The sequence below is a fragment of the Coturnix japonica genome, chromosome Z, assembly GCF_054131305.1.
Source record: "Coturnix japonica strain WE chromosome Z, WE-NBRP24, whole genome shotgun sequence".
Classification (NCBI taxonomy): domain Eukaryota; kingdom Metazoa; phylum Chordata; class Aves; order Galliformes; family Phasianidae; genus Coturnix; species Coturnix japonica.
Window position 1 is genome coordinate 49,867,942 of NC_140702.1, and position 19,792 is coordinate 49,887,733.

Sequence of the window (19,792 nt, forward strand, 5' to 3'; positions counted from 1 at the left end):
GGATGACTATTCCCAGTGGGTGGAATTATTAAGTATTTTCAGAGATTACTATTTTTGAGGCATAAAGGCTGAGTGGAAGTTCCTAAATAACAATGAAGATCTAGAAAAAGGCAGAAAGACTTGGCTGCAAGGGTCAGAACATAGGACAGAGCTCATATTTAGTTAAATTCTTTTCCTCCACAGGGTGAGCCTTTGCTTGCTTGAAAATTAAAGTAGGTGTTTTCAGAAGTAAATCTGTTGATGTATTCTTGGCTTTTTTTTTTTTCTCCCCCCCCCCTTTTTTTTTTTTCCCCCCCCGTATTTAAGTTGATGTGGAGAGCATAAGAGAATAAACAGAGACAGAAAAGAGAAAAAAGAAACAACAGCTAAAATCCAAGCTGGATTTCTGACTGGCCTCTGAAATCTGCCCCTTTTGTCATAGAAATGGCCAGCTTTTACTGTCACGCTTACTGGTTCATTGATTTCTGATTTCCAAGCCCTTCTGATAAGAAGTACTTTTTCTTTGTGCTGTGCCAGTGGACATGAGCTATCTCCACTGTTCATGTATTGCTTAAGATACTTCAGTTTACAGCAATAATTAATGTAATTGTGTTGTCAATTTTTTAATTTTAGGTATTAAAAGACATTGATTTTTCACAATAATGTAGGTTCATATTTTCTAAAAATATTGCTTTCTCCCTCTCTGCTTGTTTTTGATATTCCAATCACAGGATAGCACTGCTGTTATTTATTTTCATTTAGTGTTATGTTTCAACTGGTTGTTCTTAAGCACATTATTGCTTAATGTGAGGACAAATACTAGAGGGACTACTTTATGCATTGTTTTAATTACAGAAAGGAAAGCAAAAAGAAATTTACATTGTGATGAAAGACATTTCTAGCAGGTGTGCTTTCTCATTTCCTTCTTCATGAATATTTGTAATTAATTAATAGTACTTGACTGCATTGTATGCTGAAGTAATTTATTGCATATTACGTTTGCAATTTATATAAGACTGGATGCACACATCCAGTAAAGAATTGGAGAATTAAGGTGTTCTGAGGCTTTCCAGTGAGTATCCCACTTGTCAGAGCAAGGTCTCCATTTTGGAGCAAAGCAATTCCCTTCCACTTTCAAACCAGAAAAGCTTATGCTACAAGAATATGATGGTGAATTCAAACTCAGAAACTGATTAATACCATTGTTTATCTCCATGGTGGTTTGATTATTTTGATTATTGTGTCTGTTTTGTTTTTCTTTCCGTCTTTCTTTCCTTCTTTCTTTTCTCACTGACTACATGTGAAGCAAAATAAAAGCTTTGGGCAAGTTCTCCCATGGAGCTGGGAAGCTGGATTGTTGCCGAGGGAAAAGCTTAAACCCAGTTCTCATTAAGGGCTTAGAAGCAGGGCATCTTGTTAGGTTATACAGTGTTTGCAGAGGCTCAGGGATATTCCACAGCTGGTAAATTAGTATGTTTGAAAGACTTAGAAATTTCCGTAGCTCATAAAAGTAAAATCAAGTATTCAAAAATGCAAATTTTCTTCTGTAACACAGCTATTATAATTCTGCAGTTTGTTCTGGAAACAGCAATCAATCTGTAAGGTTACATGTGAAAGAGGAACTTGACCAGAACACAATGTCCTTTCAAATAGCATCATTAGGTGAATTACATTTAGAGAATTATTTTGGCAAACAACCTAGAATTATTATTTTACTTAATAAATATTACAGCAAAAGTGTCAAGAGCTGGTTGCAAACTGGCATTTGTTTCCCAAGCAAATGTATTGATTGGCAAGCTCAAGGTTGATTCAACCACAAATAATGTTATATATGAGAAATTAAGTGTCTGGTCTGGAGTGCCAGGCTTGCTTCAGCAGCCCTTAGTGCTTGAAAACAGATCTGTCATTCATTATTAATGGGATGCCACACCAATGAAATTCTCCTCTCAACTGAAATGGAAGGATAGAAACTATATGCAGACTGAGAAACTTTAATTCTGTAATAAGTACACATCAAAGAAAACCTCCTGGAGGGAAGGAATGGATTCCCCACACGAAGAACCCCTATACATTGTCTTAAGAATTGACTGAATTTAACAGAGACAGATGATAAACTAAGTTGCGTTTGCAGGAACAACCCCCAAGACCAGAAATATCCCCTAGAGGATTTTAACTGCAGTGATGTTTTTGACTTCAGCTGTGATTAAAGCCCATTAGTACGTCATTTTTATATGCATCCTTTTGCTGCACATTTTGCATGTATGAGCTCTTCCCTAACACTTTGTGTTCCATTTTCCACGTGAAGTTGGGAGTTGTGGAGAAGTTCAAGCAAGCTTCTGCACCTAGTGCTGCAGAGAAGAGGAAGAAACTCCTGAAAAATTTCCCTTCTCTAGTAGTCAGGATGATGTGGGCAAAAAAGGCATGGCCCAGCACTGCAGGACAGGGAGGTAACCATTAAAAGAATGTTAAAATGAAGCTTTAGCAACCGTGTTATTAGAAAGGGAGTACATTTTACAGGTTTTTATTTTTTTTTTAATACAAGGATCTTGGCTACTTGCTTAAATTCCATTAAGGAGAAACATAATGCTGACGTATCCTGTCTTGTTTTCAGCAGAATGCGTTTGTAATTAGAGAAATTCTCCCAATCCTCATTGAGCTCATTGGCAATTTTCCTATTGATTTCATTTGGACTTGTGTTAGACACCATGTTGTTTAATAAAAGATTGGCACAATCATGCTTTATTTTAAGAAGTTGTTAAAATTAATCTTATGAGGTTGTTTTTTTTTTTGTTTTGTTTTTTGTGTGTGTGTGTGTCTTTCTCCCCTCCAGTAGTTGCAGTCACTTTCCATTTGATGCACAAATTTGCGTAGCATTCTTAACAGCCTAGCAAGCAGTTTTGTTTGTAATGCTGTGCATATACTGGGTGCTCATTATAGCAAAAGAACACACATGCTTCTAACTGTTCCCATGAATTATGATACATGGTGCTGCTTAGTGAACTCTGGAGTGTGAGGTAATGAGCCACAGAGGTATTGAGAAAGAAGTCATACTTTTTTTTCCAAATAAGATTTTCTTTGGCTGTTTGACAGTTACTCCAACCTAGGGTTTGAAGGAGAGATTCTTTTTCTGAATATCTCAGCAAAGTTGAAAATCACATTGTTGCAACTATTGCAGAAGTAATTGCACTGGGAAATCAACTTCTCTGCTCATGGTTACTTTAGTTTTTGGGTCCAGGGTATTTTCTGGTGGTAGAAGAAGAAATGTCCTTCACTGTAGACAGAAAAGATTGTTTCTGGAATAGACCTGATGTACAGTTCTCTTTTCCCTGGTTAGTAGTGCTCCCAAAGGCAGGCTTGAATGCAGAGTTTTTATGACCTTCAGGATGATGAGTCAGCTCTCTGCACCACTGCAGTCTCTAGTCAGCGTGTGTTGGCTGCCAATTTCTATGCAGTACCAGAGCAATGTGCTGCGCAGCTGAAAACTAAAGCTCCAAATCTACTCATCAGTTCTGCAGCACATCTTAGAGCTGCCCTTGCCATTTTCTGTGCATTTAAAATTTAAGGACAGGAGAGAGATTGGTATGAGTCAGTGAAAAGATTGCTGCCTACATTGTTATACAGGGTTGACCAGAGCATGCATATCATTAACTTTCTAACCAGCTGCTGACAGCTTTTTAAGATTACTACTTGTAATGGAAATATGAAACTCAAGACCACTGCTTACATTTTGCCTGCCTGCTTGTATCAAGTTTATGAGGTACAAATTCTAAGAGAAGAAAAGATTAAATTCATATGGTTTTGCTAGATGGCCCCTGCCAAATCTCTCGCTAAATTCAGGGGATGCTGTTTTCTCTTTTCTGCTGCCATTTGTAGCAAGAGTTCCAATGTGTAGTGATAAAGCTATTATTTGTTAAATAATATCTTAATAGCCAGGGACATGGTTTACAGAAGAATTTCAGCTGTGGAAAGTAGTTAACGGTGATTTAAGGAGACTTCTAAAAAATAATCCATTATGCATAGCTTTCTAAGTGTTCGGTATTTTGTAAAGCACAACAATATACTGATGTACCCAGCAGAACCAAAAGGATTGTGTAGCCAAAGCATTCTGCCTGGCTTCTAAAGATTCAGATTTCTGTTTCTGTATGACCCTGAAAATTGTTTCCTTATCTCTATTTTATGGAGTTAAAATGCTTCCATACCTACCAGATGTGTTCAAATGATAAAATTAATTTCTAATCTATGAAGCCAATATATGGAAATATGCCTAAATAAGATTAAAATATGCATTTCAGGAAGCCACTGTGAATCTCAAATACTGTGTGTTTTATTTCTATGAAGCATCAGTAAGTGCTACTTATTGCCTTGAAAATGAAATGACACATGATTTATTATGGTCAAAGCACACTGAGTACAGCCATCCTATTGAGCAAGGCAGTTCACATAGTCAGAGACATTTCATGGCCTTCTGGTAAATAACCATTCATAGAGTCATAGAATCCTGAAGATTGGAGAGGACCAATAAGATCATTAAATTCAACTGTCAACCCAGCCTTACCATGACTACTAACCATGTCCCTCATTACCACATCCTCATAGTTCTTGAACACCTCCAGGGACGATGACTCCACCATTTCCACAGGCAGGCTGTTCCCATGCCTCAGCACTCTTTCTGAGGATATATCTCTTTATATATTTTTTTTCCTAAAATACATATTTCTATATATTGAAGAACCTGGATTTTTACAGCCAGGCTACAATAGGCAGCAGTGCACCACAATACTATAGTACAGACCACAGCTCAAGCCCCACAGGCTCTGGTTCCACACACTGGGCTGTGTGTTTTCAGGGTTAACACAATTTGTAATGTCCAGACTAATGTTCACAGTTGTCCTCACACCTTCCTTTGTTCTGTAGCCATGCCCTTTCAGTAGTGCCTGGTTGCTCTTCCCTTTCTTTTTGCCCAGATACAAAATTGCACTGCTCTTTAAACACCACTCTGTTCCTGCAATTGAAGGGTGTCATTTCTTGCAGTAGAGTCACAAAGCTGTGCTCACCTGCGTAAGAGGCCATGCTTCTTACACTGTTGCCACCTGACTATGAAGCGTAACTCCATAGCCATGCCAGTTTGAATTAATGACCTTTGCTTGCAGTCCTCTCACTGAATTTATGTGAATTTATGTGTCCAAATAGTGTTGGAAAAGGCTTCTGGGATGTGAGCTTTACCCACCTATTGGACTGTAAATAGTCCAGAGACACACACAAAAAAAAATAGAAGTGCCAAAGTTCAGGAACAGCCATTTCTGCCTGTAGCAACAGCTGAGCATCAAAAAAGAAAGTAAAAACTGCTGTTAGAAGCCTGGTATCCTTGCAACAATTGATTGGGATACTACGTAGTTCCTCTGAAAGTATGGAATCTTAGTCACTGGCAATATTTTGTTATCCTAGAGTGGATATTGAACGTTTGGTCTTGTAATGAAAGAAGGATTCCAGTGATTAAGGGCAGACACTCACTCAAAGAACATCGTTGCAACTACTTCTTAAAATATTTTAGTATTCTTTAAATGTTGGTTGGAATTGGCAAGGATAAGCTGCTTTCTTCATAAAATGGCTTGTCTTTTTCCCTTTTGCTAGCAAATTTTAGTGCTGGAAGGTGAATTCATTGAGCAGCTTGGTGCTGCTGCTGATTGGCTACTGGTTATATTCTTCCTTAAGCAAAGTCAAAGGTGAAGCCATTTCTCGGGAACATTGGGCTCCACTACTGTTGTCAGTGCAGTATATAAACAGGAGGTGTATTCTTATTCTCTTTGGCTCTGATTTTATTGAGCTGTCTTTGATTCTAGTTTCACTCATAGCATCAGTGAAATGAGTAATGAAGGCCATAAGTGACTTAGTTATGTTTCTGTGATGTGTCCTCTTTTTGTCCAGTAAACTTATTTATGTAGGCATTAAGAATGTAATACATAAGCTTTTACTTATTGTGCTCTAGGCTGATTTGCTTCAGCTTGTCTCAGAGCACTTACAGTAATGTCTCCTTGTCCAGAAGAGATTTTTGGCACATTAGCAGTCATCATTAGAGCCCTGAAATTATAAAACATGAAGAATTACATGAAAAATCCTGTTTCTGAAGGTGAGTGATGACAGCTGAGGGTAGCAGTTTGCTCCTGACAGTACCAGATGGGAGTGAAAGGCCAGCACTTTGCTTCTCCTTGATGAATGACTGTAGTTTGACAGCAAATTAGATGTCTCATAAAGTTGGGATAGGGTGCAGGAAATCAATATGTGATGTGTAGAGTTGATACAATTAGTCTGCTGATCAATGAGGTGCATGAAGATGTGACTTAATGTACTGAATTCACTCCAGGAGACTTCAGTGGGAGACATGGAGTTCCCTGTGCTCTTTGATGTGGGGAAATGCTTACAGCAGCTCCAAGAATGTCTCAGCTCATAAGTCTAGAATTATCAGAGACTGAAGTTCGAGGCAAAAGATATGAACCTGGCCATGAATGTTCATGCAGAGGGGTTGGCTTTCTTTCCTTGACTGCTGCTGACAGTCTTAGGCAAGGGAGGCTGGCTTCATGTGCTGGGAACTGTTTGCCTTCTGTCTAGCCTTCTATGTACAGGACAGTATTATTACCTAGAAGTATAAACTCAAATGAAATCTGATGGATGAAGAATCATCCAAGAACTAAGATGAAATTATATCTAACTAGTATTATTTCATCACAAAGGAGTAATCTTAAATATCCTAAAAACAATATGCTGCAGAATACTGCCTCTCAGGGCTTGTAGTTAATAATTGTTGCAAGTTAGAGCTGAGTAGGAAAAGTGCTTTGCTATCACCAAGTTGGCACTGAACCATCTGAAACCTGAATATGAATTCCATTTATATTCAGAAGGAGAAGGTAAAGCAGGGATTCACACTTCTTGCAGAGTCACCGCAGGGTTCAGCGTCCAGCAGATCAGAAGGAACCTAAATGCAGAGATTACTCTCAATTCTCTATTAAAAAGTACATCATATTACATTTCAATCTGAACCTAACCTAACCAAACAGGTTTTAATAATTACAAGGAAAATAGTAACACTTTACAGTCAGTGTCATTCTTCTAAATCTTCGTCACTGTCAGATGGCTCAGCAATGTTAGCAGAACTGACTTTTTGTTCACAGCTGTCACAGCAGTTCAGCATCTTAGCCAGAATGCTTTTTTTTTTTTTTAAATGCAGAAATGTATAAAGTACTCTGATAGTCCTACAAATCAATGAGTTCTTGCTGGTAAAAGTGATTGCCCCTTCTTTGCACTCACTTAGATGTAAGAAGTCATTGGGTTACATCGAGCCCATTGCCCGTTGCCACTGGGCAGTGAATCTATCCTATCTATCTTCCTTGACATAAAGGTCTTGCATTCTTGCAACATCATGCTTTCAGGTTGACAGCCAGAAGGTTTAGGGGCTGGTCACAATTACAGTGCTGTTTGTTAATTTGTGCTTGTTGATTTCTGTATTGAAAGCAAGAAAAATGGATGTGTTCAGTTAGTATAAGAAATAGCAGCCACTCGATAACCAGTCACTTGGAAGTCAGAATATGCTGTTGATAGCACAAAGAAACCGTGCTGATCACAAGGTTGTCATGACCTTTTTGAAATCCCACTGGAAAATAAAGTGAAACAACTAGCAGTTTGAAGTTACTGAAAAGGTAAGGGCTATTGCACTATTGTTTGCTAGGCAAAAAGCTCAAAAGTAATTTATTACTTTAAATGGATCACATACAAAGGATATGATAACCTCCCAGTAACCTTCGTAAATCTGAACAGGGTGGTTGAGATGACTCTTTAACATCAGTTACTGCTTTCCAGAAAAGTGACTGGCCTACCCTGATAGTCTATCAGAATCTTAGTGGCTCAAATACTGTGCACTGACATCTTGTTGTATGCCTCAGGCTATTTGTTACTTCAGTTTTTACATGTTTTACACTTTTTTTTTCTTTTTTTTTTCCCCTCATATATTTTCTTCTATGAAAATAAATATAAAAAAGTGTCTGACTTGCCCATGCTTTGACCTTAGTGCTTCAGACAAGCCTGCCTTGAAGCTTAATACATTCACATGTATAAAATCCTTACCTAGTTATATTTTTCAGTCATCCAGTTCTTGCTTAACATGGACATAAAGCCATTGGTACTAAAGCTTTTAAGACATGACAGTGTCTCTAATAACAATAAACAGGATCTTGTCCTGAATAGGAACTAAAATATACCAACCTTTTCTGCCATCAGTACCCAGAAATGTTGAGGAAAAACTGTTATGCATTGCTGCTACTCAAATGCAGTATTGCCTGGTTGGGAAAACGTCTTTTTCTCAGAATTTTTCTGTTAAGATGTCTTCTCAAGAACTCTAGAAATTAATGTTTCATGGCTCATTTCAAAGGATCTTTCCTCTTCTCAGTGTACGGAAGTTACTCCACAAGAGGCAAGCAGCTAGGGAGTTGTGGGCATTGCTGCTATTTGCAATCACAAAGCACTAAACATTTCCAGCTGCAAGAAGTTCGGTGCCTATTCAAGGCTTGTGAGAAGTTTCACTGGGAATCCTTGCAAGCTGTGCCATCTGCTAATGCCACCAGGGTAGTTAACTGGCATAGCATACTGTTAATGTGAAAGACAAACAATACTTTGAAGTATTTTACAATGAAATAGAAAAGACATTGAAGTTTGCTGAAGAGTTGCATCTGAATGTTAGTTCAGGCATGAAATGATGATTATCAGCAGAGAGAAGGTGTTCTCCCATTGCACTTTCTCCAAGAATCACCACAGAAAAGATTGTTCTGCTTTCTATACGGATGAGTTGTTCTGAATTTGACATGATTTGATAGCCATGGTGGGAGTGAGGGAATGCTTGCGTCCATCCTCATTATTGAGAAGGGCTGATGGGAACTATTCTGTTGAGTAGCATGTTGCCTAAAGTATGCTGGGCAGGTGCTGCACAGTCAAAGCCAATGAGAAGAGTGTCAGTAGTGGTCCTTGCTTCGAAGGGACTCAAAAGCTGCACTTACTTGCTTTCCCTTACCATTCACTGATATGTTGTGTTTGCACAAAATTAACTGTGATGTAGTCCCTATTGAAAGTGGGTCCCACGATCAAGCTGCTTGATTAGCCTGAAAAGACCAAGTTAGAAACCTATTGAGTCACTTCCCTAGAGGCAATACTGATCTTGATAATACTAGTATAGATATCATCAATATTTGGTCAAGTAGCGATCTGTGAGATCCTATGGCCACAGGAACTGGGATGATTCTGGGATGAAGTAACTGTCATGTGCTGTTTGCTTCTCTACTCTATTGGACTGATTCTGAGTCAAACAGCTTCCATGACTCTATTCGTATCTATTTGTAATGTGAATCTTAAACTGATGATGAACGGATACTTATATTTCTCCCAAACGGAATTAATATTTATTTCTTGAATAATTAAATAGGATTTTGTCTTGCCTTCCAGAAACTAAAGGTGGACAAAATCTGGCTACCCAAACACTACTGTGCAATCTAGAAACTTCTTCGCTTCTTCTCTATCATGTCACAAAACCATTCTAACAGAAGGTTAGAAATAGTCTGTAAAAATCAGGCAGGGTTAATTCAGAGCACATCCCCAGTTCTCCCACTCCATCTATAATTTAGTAACTCACAGTAAGTAACCACCTTTAGTGATGGTCAGCAAGCATTGTTGCTCCTCAGGTCAGTTCTATCCCATCTAAAATGTGGCTTGGAGCCATGTCAGTGAAGACCCAAGTCAGTATGTTGAGTGGGGGGGGTACTATCTTTGTTAAACTTTGCATGTGGCTGAGTGCATTTCTTTTCCAGATAGGTTTAATGTGTTAACATCTAATCTTATATGAGGCTTAGTTTGGCCTGAAGCAAAGTATGTGTTCTGTGTCATCAGCTATAACATGAGAAATTTCCGTGGCAGCTAGAGGGCGACAGTTTCTTTTGTTTCCTTCCCAACACTAAGGACTAGATTCAGTAAACTGTTTTCAATCTCTCCTTTTGACAGAAGCCTGTATAGTAACTAAAATATCTGATCACAGGGCATGTTCTGAAGGAGTCTGTGTAACAGAGCCATCTGGATGTTTTACTGAATGTAACCTTACTTATGAATTCCTGTTAGGCAAGGAAGCAGACCTATTAAAATAACTGAATTACAAAGGCTAATGCCAGAACTGGATGCTGCAGAGGGAGACCTGTCCTCCTCCCCTTCTATAATATGCAGTCTGTCTCCTTTCAAATAAGTACATGAAAAGCCACAGGTTGTAAGAAAAATAGGTTTCTTTAAATGGATTTGATTTTTATCCACAAGTCCCTGGGCGCTGTCAAGCAAAAGAAAATAAGCAGTAACCCCATTTCACGTTTTAATTGAGAGCATTCTTTCTTGCGTGTGTGTGTGGTTTTTTTTCCTCCTCCTTTCGATCATTGGATTGCAAGCTGTTACGCTTATAAATGCAGAGCTTCACTAGAGCAACAGCAGAAGATGCAGTGAATAGAGACCTTGGTGAGCTCAGAGCAAGGAGGAGGGTGCAGGACAAGCAGAGGAAGGGGCCAGGGCTGTGTGGGAAAGGCTGGCAACCCACCCTCTCAGACTGCCTTGATGCTGCTCTTGTGTTTTCAGGAATGCAGAGCTCTTTTCACTATCACTGTTCTTGCACTTGTTATTTTGAAATCTCTTTACAGGGGAGTTTTTTTGTTTTTTTTTTTTAAGTTGGCAAATAGGTGACTTGTTCTGTTCCCTCCCTACTTTCCTCCAAGCACGATTAATTATTTTAATTAATTAATATTATACTGTGTGGTTTGCTTGGAAGGGAAAGCTATTCTGGTTTTGAACTAATTACCAGTCTGAGTTTCTGAATGAGAAAACAGCTGCTAATTAATCTCACTGCAGTTCTCACAGAAAGAGATGCTGATAAGGGTTTGCCAATTACCATAAGAAAAAAAATAAAAAAAATGTCAAGAGTCCTGTTGTGTTTTTTTGGCATCCACTCAGTCAGATGAATATCACTATTAAATACACAGACAAACTAACTACTAAGTATGAGCGCCAGCAGGCTGTGTGGTGCACCAAAACTGCCCAGACGTTATTCATTCAGGAGCTAGCTGTTATTATGCACGTCTCTTCACCCTTGTTGCCTAACATTGCTGGTTACAGTTTTTGCAAGCAGGGAGATGAAGCACTATGGCAGGGCAGCATGGCAAGTGTCAGACCATCCTGTCAGGGATTTTTCTTGGTGTCCCAGTGTTAGAGAACATTAGGGAAAAGGCTGAAAGGGGATTTTTGCCAGGTTGAGTTTCAGCTGTAATAAACCTGGTTAGTTTGGTGCTGCTGGGTTGGGATCTGCTCGATGTGCTGCTGGCAGAGTGGAGTTATGTCCTTGAAAACACATGCCCAGGTTCTTTGCTGGTGATAGTTACCCCACTCCCTGATCACAGCAGCTCAGTGGCACCAGGGTGAATAACACTGTAAAGGCACAACACCCACTACTGTCAGTGTATTTCCATTACCTTCAATTTCTGGAAATTCTGGCCCATGGAACCCTGTGCTATTGATGTTTCTGAAAACATCAGCCTGTTCAGTGTCTGTGGGAAACCAGGGAGCTGTCACAAGGAAGCTTGTAGCTTGCTGATGGAAAGAACTGGTTTGAGCCCTGGTGCATGGTTTCCTTAATTTAGTTTTTTTATTTATTTTATTTATTATTATTATTATTATTTAATATTGTTATTTCTTTCTGTGATTGCAGGTCAGAAAATTCTTCACCACAGAAGTGACGTCTTAGAAACTGTAGTCCTGATCAATCCCTCAGATGAAGCAGTTAGTACTGAGGTAAGTCACTCAGAAATATTTCACTAGTTAGGTCATAAAAACTCTGTTAGGTTGGCAGGGTGAGAGTAGGTCCTAGATGTAGATGAAAAAACATTAGGAGTAAATATCATCAATATTGTCAGCCATCCATTGATTTTCTCTCTAGTTTCCTGGACTAGTGGTAAAATGTCAGAGGTGTAGGACAGAAGCAGATATCTGATCCTAGCACTCCTTTCCTCATAATGCACCAAGTTCCCTTCCTGAGGAAGAAGATGCACCAGTGATGAAACTACATCTGTTTTTCTTCTATTCTCCTACTGCTGATAGCTCTGGACATCTACTTTACACATTAAAAAAAGAAAGAAAAAAAAAGCCTGACAGGAAACAAGGTGCCCTGAGACAAATTTAAATCTCAGGAGAAATGCAGAGTATGTAGTGTTGACTCTAATATGATCTATATGATCTGCCCTTCAAAGGGCTTGTGATGTGATTTGTGGACTCTTGGTAGTGCCAGTTCTTTAAAACTTACTAGAGCTGCAGGACTAAGCAGGGAGTTTGAAGACAAAATGGAGAAGTCTGTCTAGTGGGACTGAAGGTTGGAGAAACAGGGATAACTGTAGTGCTTGCTGGTACTGGGAAACACTGACATAGTATGATTCCTTTGGAGAAATGAAGCATCTCCACTTAACAGTACTTTGTAAAAGAATCTGTTTGTTTGTTTGTTTTTACCAACTGGAGGAAACACACTGAAGCAAATGAAATTTTTAAGTTTTAAAAGTTTTTTAAAGTAACTAATCCACCTTAGTTAAGTGGCAGATGAATTGACTTAAAGATTATATGTGAAAATATATTACGTTGCATTAGAGGAAAGGCAGCTCTTTTAAGATTGTCTTTAATACATTCAGGCTTTCAGAGTAAAAAGCTTTAAAGTGTGTGCAGAAGCAACTGCCAGCAGCAGGGAAATGCTGTTTCTGTCGCTGTTGCTTGTCTTCTTTTGTTGGGTGACTGCATGGAAGAACATGATCTGAGGCCAGTTAATGACTTCTGAACCCTGGCTTTACTCCTTTGGCTCAGGAATATGTTTGGCTGGGTTACCATTAATTTCCCCCCACTAGACTGTGGGAGGCAATCTTTGCTTTGCTTTCATCACGCCAAGCTGGTCACAGCCAGAAGTTAGAAGCTGAGATTTACCTTGGCTGGCTAAATAAGGCTCTCACTGGACAAAAGCCAGAAGAGACGATAAGAAAGAGTTAGGAGAATTACAATGAAGATTGAAAGAGACACCCTTTGCCCATTGTGGCAAATAGAAAACTGAGTTTCAAAAGTTTTCCAGCTTGCAGTTCAGGAGACAGTGATATACCGCAGAGGTCTGACTTCATCAGAAGAAGAAACTGAATCTGTAGGTTCAGGAAAAACAAAGACGAAAGATGTTAGAACAAACTTCTGCTAATTAGGCTGGTGACAGGTGTACTGGTGGTAGTTTGAGCACGGCTCTGCCCGCAGCTCTTACCGAGTTCTGTCAGCTGGCTCACAAAAGGCAGAATTGCCCAAAAGGAGAGAATTGCCCTAAGAAAACAAGTTAACAGTTCCTTCATTTTTTTTAAAACCCTGTTCCATTACCATAATACTCCCACAGCTCTACCATACGTAATCTGCTTTTGGCTGAGGCTCTGTTTTGCCATTCACTTTCTTTTAACAATCTGGGACTTCAACCAAGGGTAAAGTTGAAAGGAATCATCAACTTTGTGATACTTTTATTTTTTATTTTTTTGGAATGTCTTGAAATCAGCAGACTAAATTCTGGTAGTCCTTCAGAATGCCCTGATTACAGCCAGACACAGAATTAATGTGTCTCTGGAAGTCCTTTTGTATGTATAACATGTTATTCTTTGGAATCTGAAAGCATTTATTTGCCTTTCTTTTTTTTTTTTTCCTGCCACAGTTTCTTGTCTCTGCACAACCAATTTATTCCGCAGAACCATCAATTAATAAAATAGTTTGAAGGGGAATTATGTGACAGTCATGTATGACTTGTTCACAAGTCAGAAAATAATTTTGCTGTTAGAAAACTGGTGAGCTTATACATAACCTGGCAAACTGCCTGGAGCTGCTGCCAGCAATGAGAGAAAAGACAGCAGAGGAAAACAGTTCTTTTGTAGTTTTAATACAACTAAAATACATAGGGTTGCAGGACACACATCATACTCCCCACTGCACTTATCTACATTATTTTGTGAAATAGAAATAGATAGACTTGATCCAGATGGACGCTGTTGAATTTATAATCATCTAGTGCAATTACTGATCAACCAGCATTAGTCCTGTGTTTGATTAAAGAAACTTTCTGCTGCTTAAAGTCAGGGCAATGAAGGTAAGGGTAATCGTCTTCCTTCAGACACAAACTCTTCAGTGTCTCCTTTCTACTTGTACTGAAAACACGAGCTGTTCGGCAGAGATTTAGATCGAGACTTCCTGGCTCAGCCTCCCTGGCGTGCGAGGGAATTATTCAGAACAACTGATTGCTTAACAGTCAATATATGAATTTGAAAGAATGGCTTGGTAGGAGTGCCGAGGTGATTATGTCATCTCCATGGAGATGGAGTTTGGATGCAGTATCTACATGTGTAGTTGTTTCAGATGGACTCTTCTCATTTAGTTTTATATCTGAATAGCCTTATTCCAAAATCTGTACTCTGTTTTAAATTAATTCTCACTAAACAGAGGAATTACCAAACTTGAAATTCACGTTTTACTTTATTTTGAATTCATTATTCAATGATGGGCAAAACTTCTGATATATTTGCAAACAGTTTACTCAACGGTATAGGATCTTACAGAGGTGTTATTTATTTTTATTTTTCAATCTGAGTTTAGCGAATAGAGCTACAGTGAGCGTATGGATTATTATTAGTGCACAGTTAAGTAGGCAGAAACAGAAGTTACTACTGGCTGTACTGAGAGTCAAGCAAAGTTAATAACAGTCTACTCTGCTCCCTGCTTTTTTTTCCGGTGCTTTTAGTTTGATTCTGCCTAATCACTTACTATGCCTCCTTTTGCTCCCTTCTCATTGTCTTTTATTAGCAGACATGTAGCAATAATGTTTCAGAAGTCCTGGAATACTGCTGTGAAATGTGTGAAATTAAGTGGGGTAAACTGAACTTTCTGAGAGGAATGTACATGGTAACACCCATGGTTGATCTGTTTCTCTCCTTCACTCTAGGTGCGTTTGATGATCACAGATGCTGCAAGACACAAGCTCCTTGTGCTAACTGGACAGTGTTTTGAAAACACAGGAGAACTCATTCTTCAGTCAGGATCATTCTCCTTCCAGAACTTCATTGAGATTTTCACAGATCAAGAGGTACGCTTAGAAAAGTGTCTTCCACTCATGTTCATCTGATGGCACAGATTTCAAGAACATCAAAAATGACATTATGTATTAAGTTAGTGTTGACAGTCTCATGATGATGTTTTTTATTCTTCATTATGGGCTTTTTTCCAGAATATCTGTTTCGTTTAGTTTAATTTGTATGTGGGTTGTTTAAATGAAGAATTGCATTGTAATTTGGAGAAATAAGTTTTAACTTTGAGAAACAGAAAACCAACTAACCTTTCACAATAAAAGGAAACAGAGTTGTTCCTGAAATGTACAGGTGATTTATCTAAGCTGCAAACACAAAGATGTAACATTGAATTTGACAGAGGCTCTTGCCTGTTGGCAGCTGAGCCATAGGTGATATTAAATAGAACAGAGGCAGTCTGTACAGCTGTAGTATTTTGCACACCTTTCTGCTTGGCTTCTTTACTGTAGTGTTTAAAATTTGGCTGGTGAAATCTGTAAATGTTGCCATTGTTATGAACCAAAAATATAAAGTGTACCAATGTTTAATGCTGTTTGTTTCATGGCTTGTTAGTTAGCTGTCCTGTTTAATGTGCTGTGTCTGAAAGCTCCCATGGGGCAGGAACCTACAGTAAACAAGCTGTCACACTTAATTTGGCTGTTGTGCAAGTCATATATTTAAACAAACTATATGGCTGCATCCATAGGATTTTCGTTCCCAAAATTAATGAGGAGAATTTCAGTGGAGTAATATTTGAAAGTTCAGCACTGAAAAAGTGAAGTTTGCACGAGTATGACTTTATTGTATTCATCTGATGGTGTTCACAAAACAAAGGTGTTCAGCATATGGTTGTAAAGCTTGTTGAAGAACTGGATTCCTGCTCTTTGAAATGCATTTGATCCTTAGAAGTCACTCTTAGTTTGCATTCACTTTTTTTAAATAGTAAACGTGAACTCCATGCACTTCTGTCTAAGAAAGAACACATCGGACTAAATACAAAACTAGGGGCAAATGATAGAGTCCTAGTATGGCTTGGATTGGAAGGGACTTTAAAGATTATTTAGCTCCAGCCCTCCTGCAGGCAGGGTCGCCATTTACTATATCAGGCTGCCCAGGAGCTCATCCAACCTGGCCTTGAACACCTCCAGGGATGGGATATCCACAGCTTCTCTTGGCAACCTGTTCCTGTGCCTCGCTATCCTCTAGTGAAAACTTACTCCCCCATAATCCAATAGAAATTTCCCCTCTTTCAGTTTAAAAAGCTATTCCCCCTTGTTTTATCACTATGAGGACATATAAAAGACATTCTGCCTTCTGCTTATAAGCTCTCCTCAAGTACTGGAAGGCCACAATGAGGTCTCCCTGGAGTCTTCTCTTCTTCAAGCTAAACAAACCCAGCCACTTCCACCTTTCTTCATAGGACAGGAACCCTTTAATCCTCCAACCCTTTGATCATCTTTGTGTCCCTCCTCTGGAGCTGTTCCAACAGCTCCACATTTTGTGCTGTTGGCTCCATGCCTGGACACAGTACTCCAGGTGGGACCCTGTAAGAGCAGAATAGAGGGGGACAGTCACCCTGCTGGCCAGCCCTCCCTTGATGTGGCCCAGGATACAATTGGTTTATGGGCTGCAACTGCCCACTGCTGGCTCATGTCCAGCTTTTTGTCCATTAGTACCCTCAAGTCCTTCTTATCAGGGCTGCTCTCAATGAGTTCTTCTCCTAGGCTGTATATATATACATGGGATTGCACCAACCCAAGTGCAGCATCTTACACTTGGCCTTGTTTGGCCTTGATGAACTTTGTCCAGTTCACATGGTCCCACTTTTTGAACCTGTCGAAGTCCATCTGAATGGCATTCCTTCCTTCTATTGTTTTAGCTGCACCACTCAGCTTGGTGTCATCTTCAAACTTCCTGTGGGTACACTCAATCAATTGATAAGGATGTGGAGGCACCACTTGTGACCAGCCTTCATCTGAACATAGATTAGTTGACAGCAACCCTCTAGCTATGACTGTCCAAACAATTCCTCATCCACCAAATAGTCCACGCTGCAAACTCATCTCTCTCCAATTTAGATGTGAGGATGTGATATCAAAGAAAGGCCCTGCAGAAGTCCAGTTGCCTTTCCTGTGTCCACTGATTACATCAATCAGTCCATCATCTATGCCACCAGAGGCATGATCTGCCATTGTTAAAGCTGTGTTGGCTGTCTCGAGTCATCTGCTAATCTTATGTGTGCCTTGACATGTCCTCCAGCAGGATCTGCTCTGTGCTCTCCCCAGGCAGAGACAAGAGGCTCACCAGCCTGTAGTTCCCTGGGTCTTCCTTTCTTGAAAGTGGGAGTGATGTTTCCCTTTTTGCAGTCACCTGGGACTTCACCTGTTGGTCATGATTTTTCAATATTATGTACAGCGGCTCAGCAACCACATCAGCTAGCTCCTTCAGGACTCGTGGATGCATGTCATCCCCATAGACTTATACATACATGTTCAACCTCTTGAGATGGTCTCAAATTTGTTCTTAGAGTGTGAGAGATTTTGCTCACCCAGTATTCACCTAGAGTTTCAGGGATGTGAGGTTGGAGAACGTAAGTGATTCAAGAAGCCTGGCTGCCAGTGAAGAGGCAACTTCAGCCTTCTCCATGTCTGTTGTAGCTAGTCTTCCCTTCTCATTTATCTGAGAGGGTACACTCTTTTTGGCTTGTCTTTTCTCACCAATGTATTTGTGGAATTCCTTCTTATTTTTAACATCCCTCACCAGGAGTAGTTTCATCTGTGCCTTGGCCTTCGCGATTCCATTTCTGCATGTCTGGAAACCTACCATTAGTTAGGAATCCAGACGTTTGGCTTGAGAGTGGTGTGGTGATGGTTGGCAACATGTTAGAGCCACAGGGGTTCTTCTGCATGGCACATGAGACACATTCCCATGGGCTCCAAGGAGGATTCCGTGGCTGCTCCCTGTGAGTGATATGCTTCCCAGCTAGCACAGCCCTTCAAAAGTGTGGTTTCCAGCTTGTTGTCACTGAGCCTTGCTTGACTTCTCAGTACTTCACATATTTCAGAAATCTGAGCAGAAACCTTGTTAATATTGCAGCTTGTGGGTCTGATATTTTTTTAAGGTGGAATGGCTTTAAACTTGAAGAGAGGAGAATTAGGTTTAGATGTTAGGAAGAAATTTTTACTCAAAGGATGGTGAGGCCATAAAACAGGTCGCCCAGTTTGGTTGTGAATGCCCAGTCTCTGGAAGCATTCAAGGCCAGGTTGGGTGAGATCCTGGGCAGCTTGATCTAGTAGGGATCTTTAAGGTCTCCTCCAACCTGAGCCATTCCATGACTCTAGGAAACTGTCATTGTACTTGAAAATCTATTAAGGCCTTTTCAGGGAAATAACTGAGTTCGCTGTTCCTAGCAGATAGGATATATGCCAGCAGTAATTTTTAGGAACCCTTCATTGGCCTGCATTACCAGTAGCTTAACACTATCTGCATTATATGTGCCAGCTTTTAGGAGCATGCAAAGATTGAATTGAGAAGTATGAAGCAGGAATCCAAATATGGTGTAATACAAACTAGACTAAACTAACCCCCAACCTTGACCTGACATATACGTTAGCTTACTGGATTACTGCACAATTTTTTATCTAGACAGAAAATTGGCCCACATGACAAACATTCCATACACTAATTATCACCTTATATATGCAACATATGTTGATTTATTCATCCAAAGAAACGGATTTTTTATTCCCTTATAATGTGTTTTCAGCCCTGATCACAGAGACAGTGTGACTATCCTCAAGAGCCATTTCAGAGCTGTGATTTCTGCTGCCCTTCTTATCTTTGTGATGAACATCTGGAATAAGTCTCCCATTTTCTTTGTCTTTTATCCTTTTCTGTACATACTGCTTTCATTTTGTTTTCTTTTGCATTTTTATTCGCCCTTTTTCAGACAAAGTTTGCACTTCTTCTGACATATGAGTGAAATGTCTTTATAGTCCTATCAAATGGTTTGAATACTATGTAGGGTTGACAAAGGAAGATAATAGAAAATATTTATGCTCTGCTTTTTTTAGATATTGGTTGGTTTATTTTTGTGTGGATAGCAGACGCTGCATCTTTGCTGAGTTTTATTTTTAGTAAATGCTGAAAATAAATAATGTAACACAAGGAAAAGAAGCAAGGCATGCATAGAGGCCCACAGGGGTCTACTGCAATCAAACATCATTCATTTATACATATATATACGCGTCTTTTTTTTCTGCTGATTCAGTTCGTGGCCCAAGACTTTCAAGTTATTCAAGTATTTAATGCTGGGTTTTGGTTCAGATTAGAACAGGAAAAAAAAAAAGGCTTTTCACACTACGGCATGTGGTGGTTTCGCACTCAGAGGCAGCTCAGCACCACCATGCTGACTTCTCACTCCTCAGCAGAGCAGAGTGTGAAAAGATGATGGAAACAGTGCATGGCTTTAGATAAGGACAGGGAGATAACCCATGAATGGGCAAATCAAATTCAGTATAAGCAGGGTTAGTGCAATATATTGGCTGTTGCTAACAGACGGGAGGATCAGGGAATAGTATGTTCTGACATTAATTAACATTAAAAAAAAATAATATATATATATATATGCATTTTCTTGT

General features: G+C 39.5%; 1 protein-coding gene across 1 annotated transcript in view; it reads left to right on the top strand.

Moving 5' to 3' along the window:
• Nucleotides 1-19,792, top strand: part of MAP1B (microtubule associated protein 1B) — a 64,881-nt gene that overhangs the window by 31,702 nt on the left and 13,387 nt on the right. Inside the window, exons 3-4 of the mRNA XM_015848840.3 lie at nucleotides 11,750-11,832; nucleotides 15,032-15,172. Of these exons, the coding sequence (XP_015704326.2) occupies nucleotides 11,750-11,832; nucleotides 15,032-15,172 (224 nt within the window). The remainder of the gene's footprint in view (nucleotides 1-11,749; nucleotides 11,833-15,031; nucleotides 15,173-19,792) is intronic.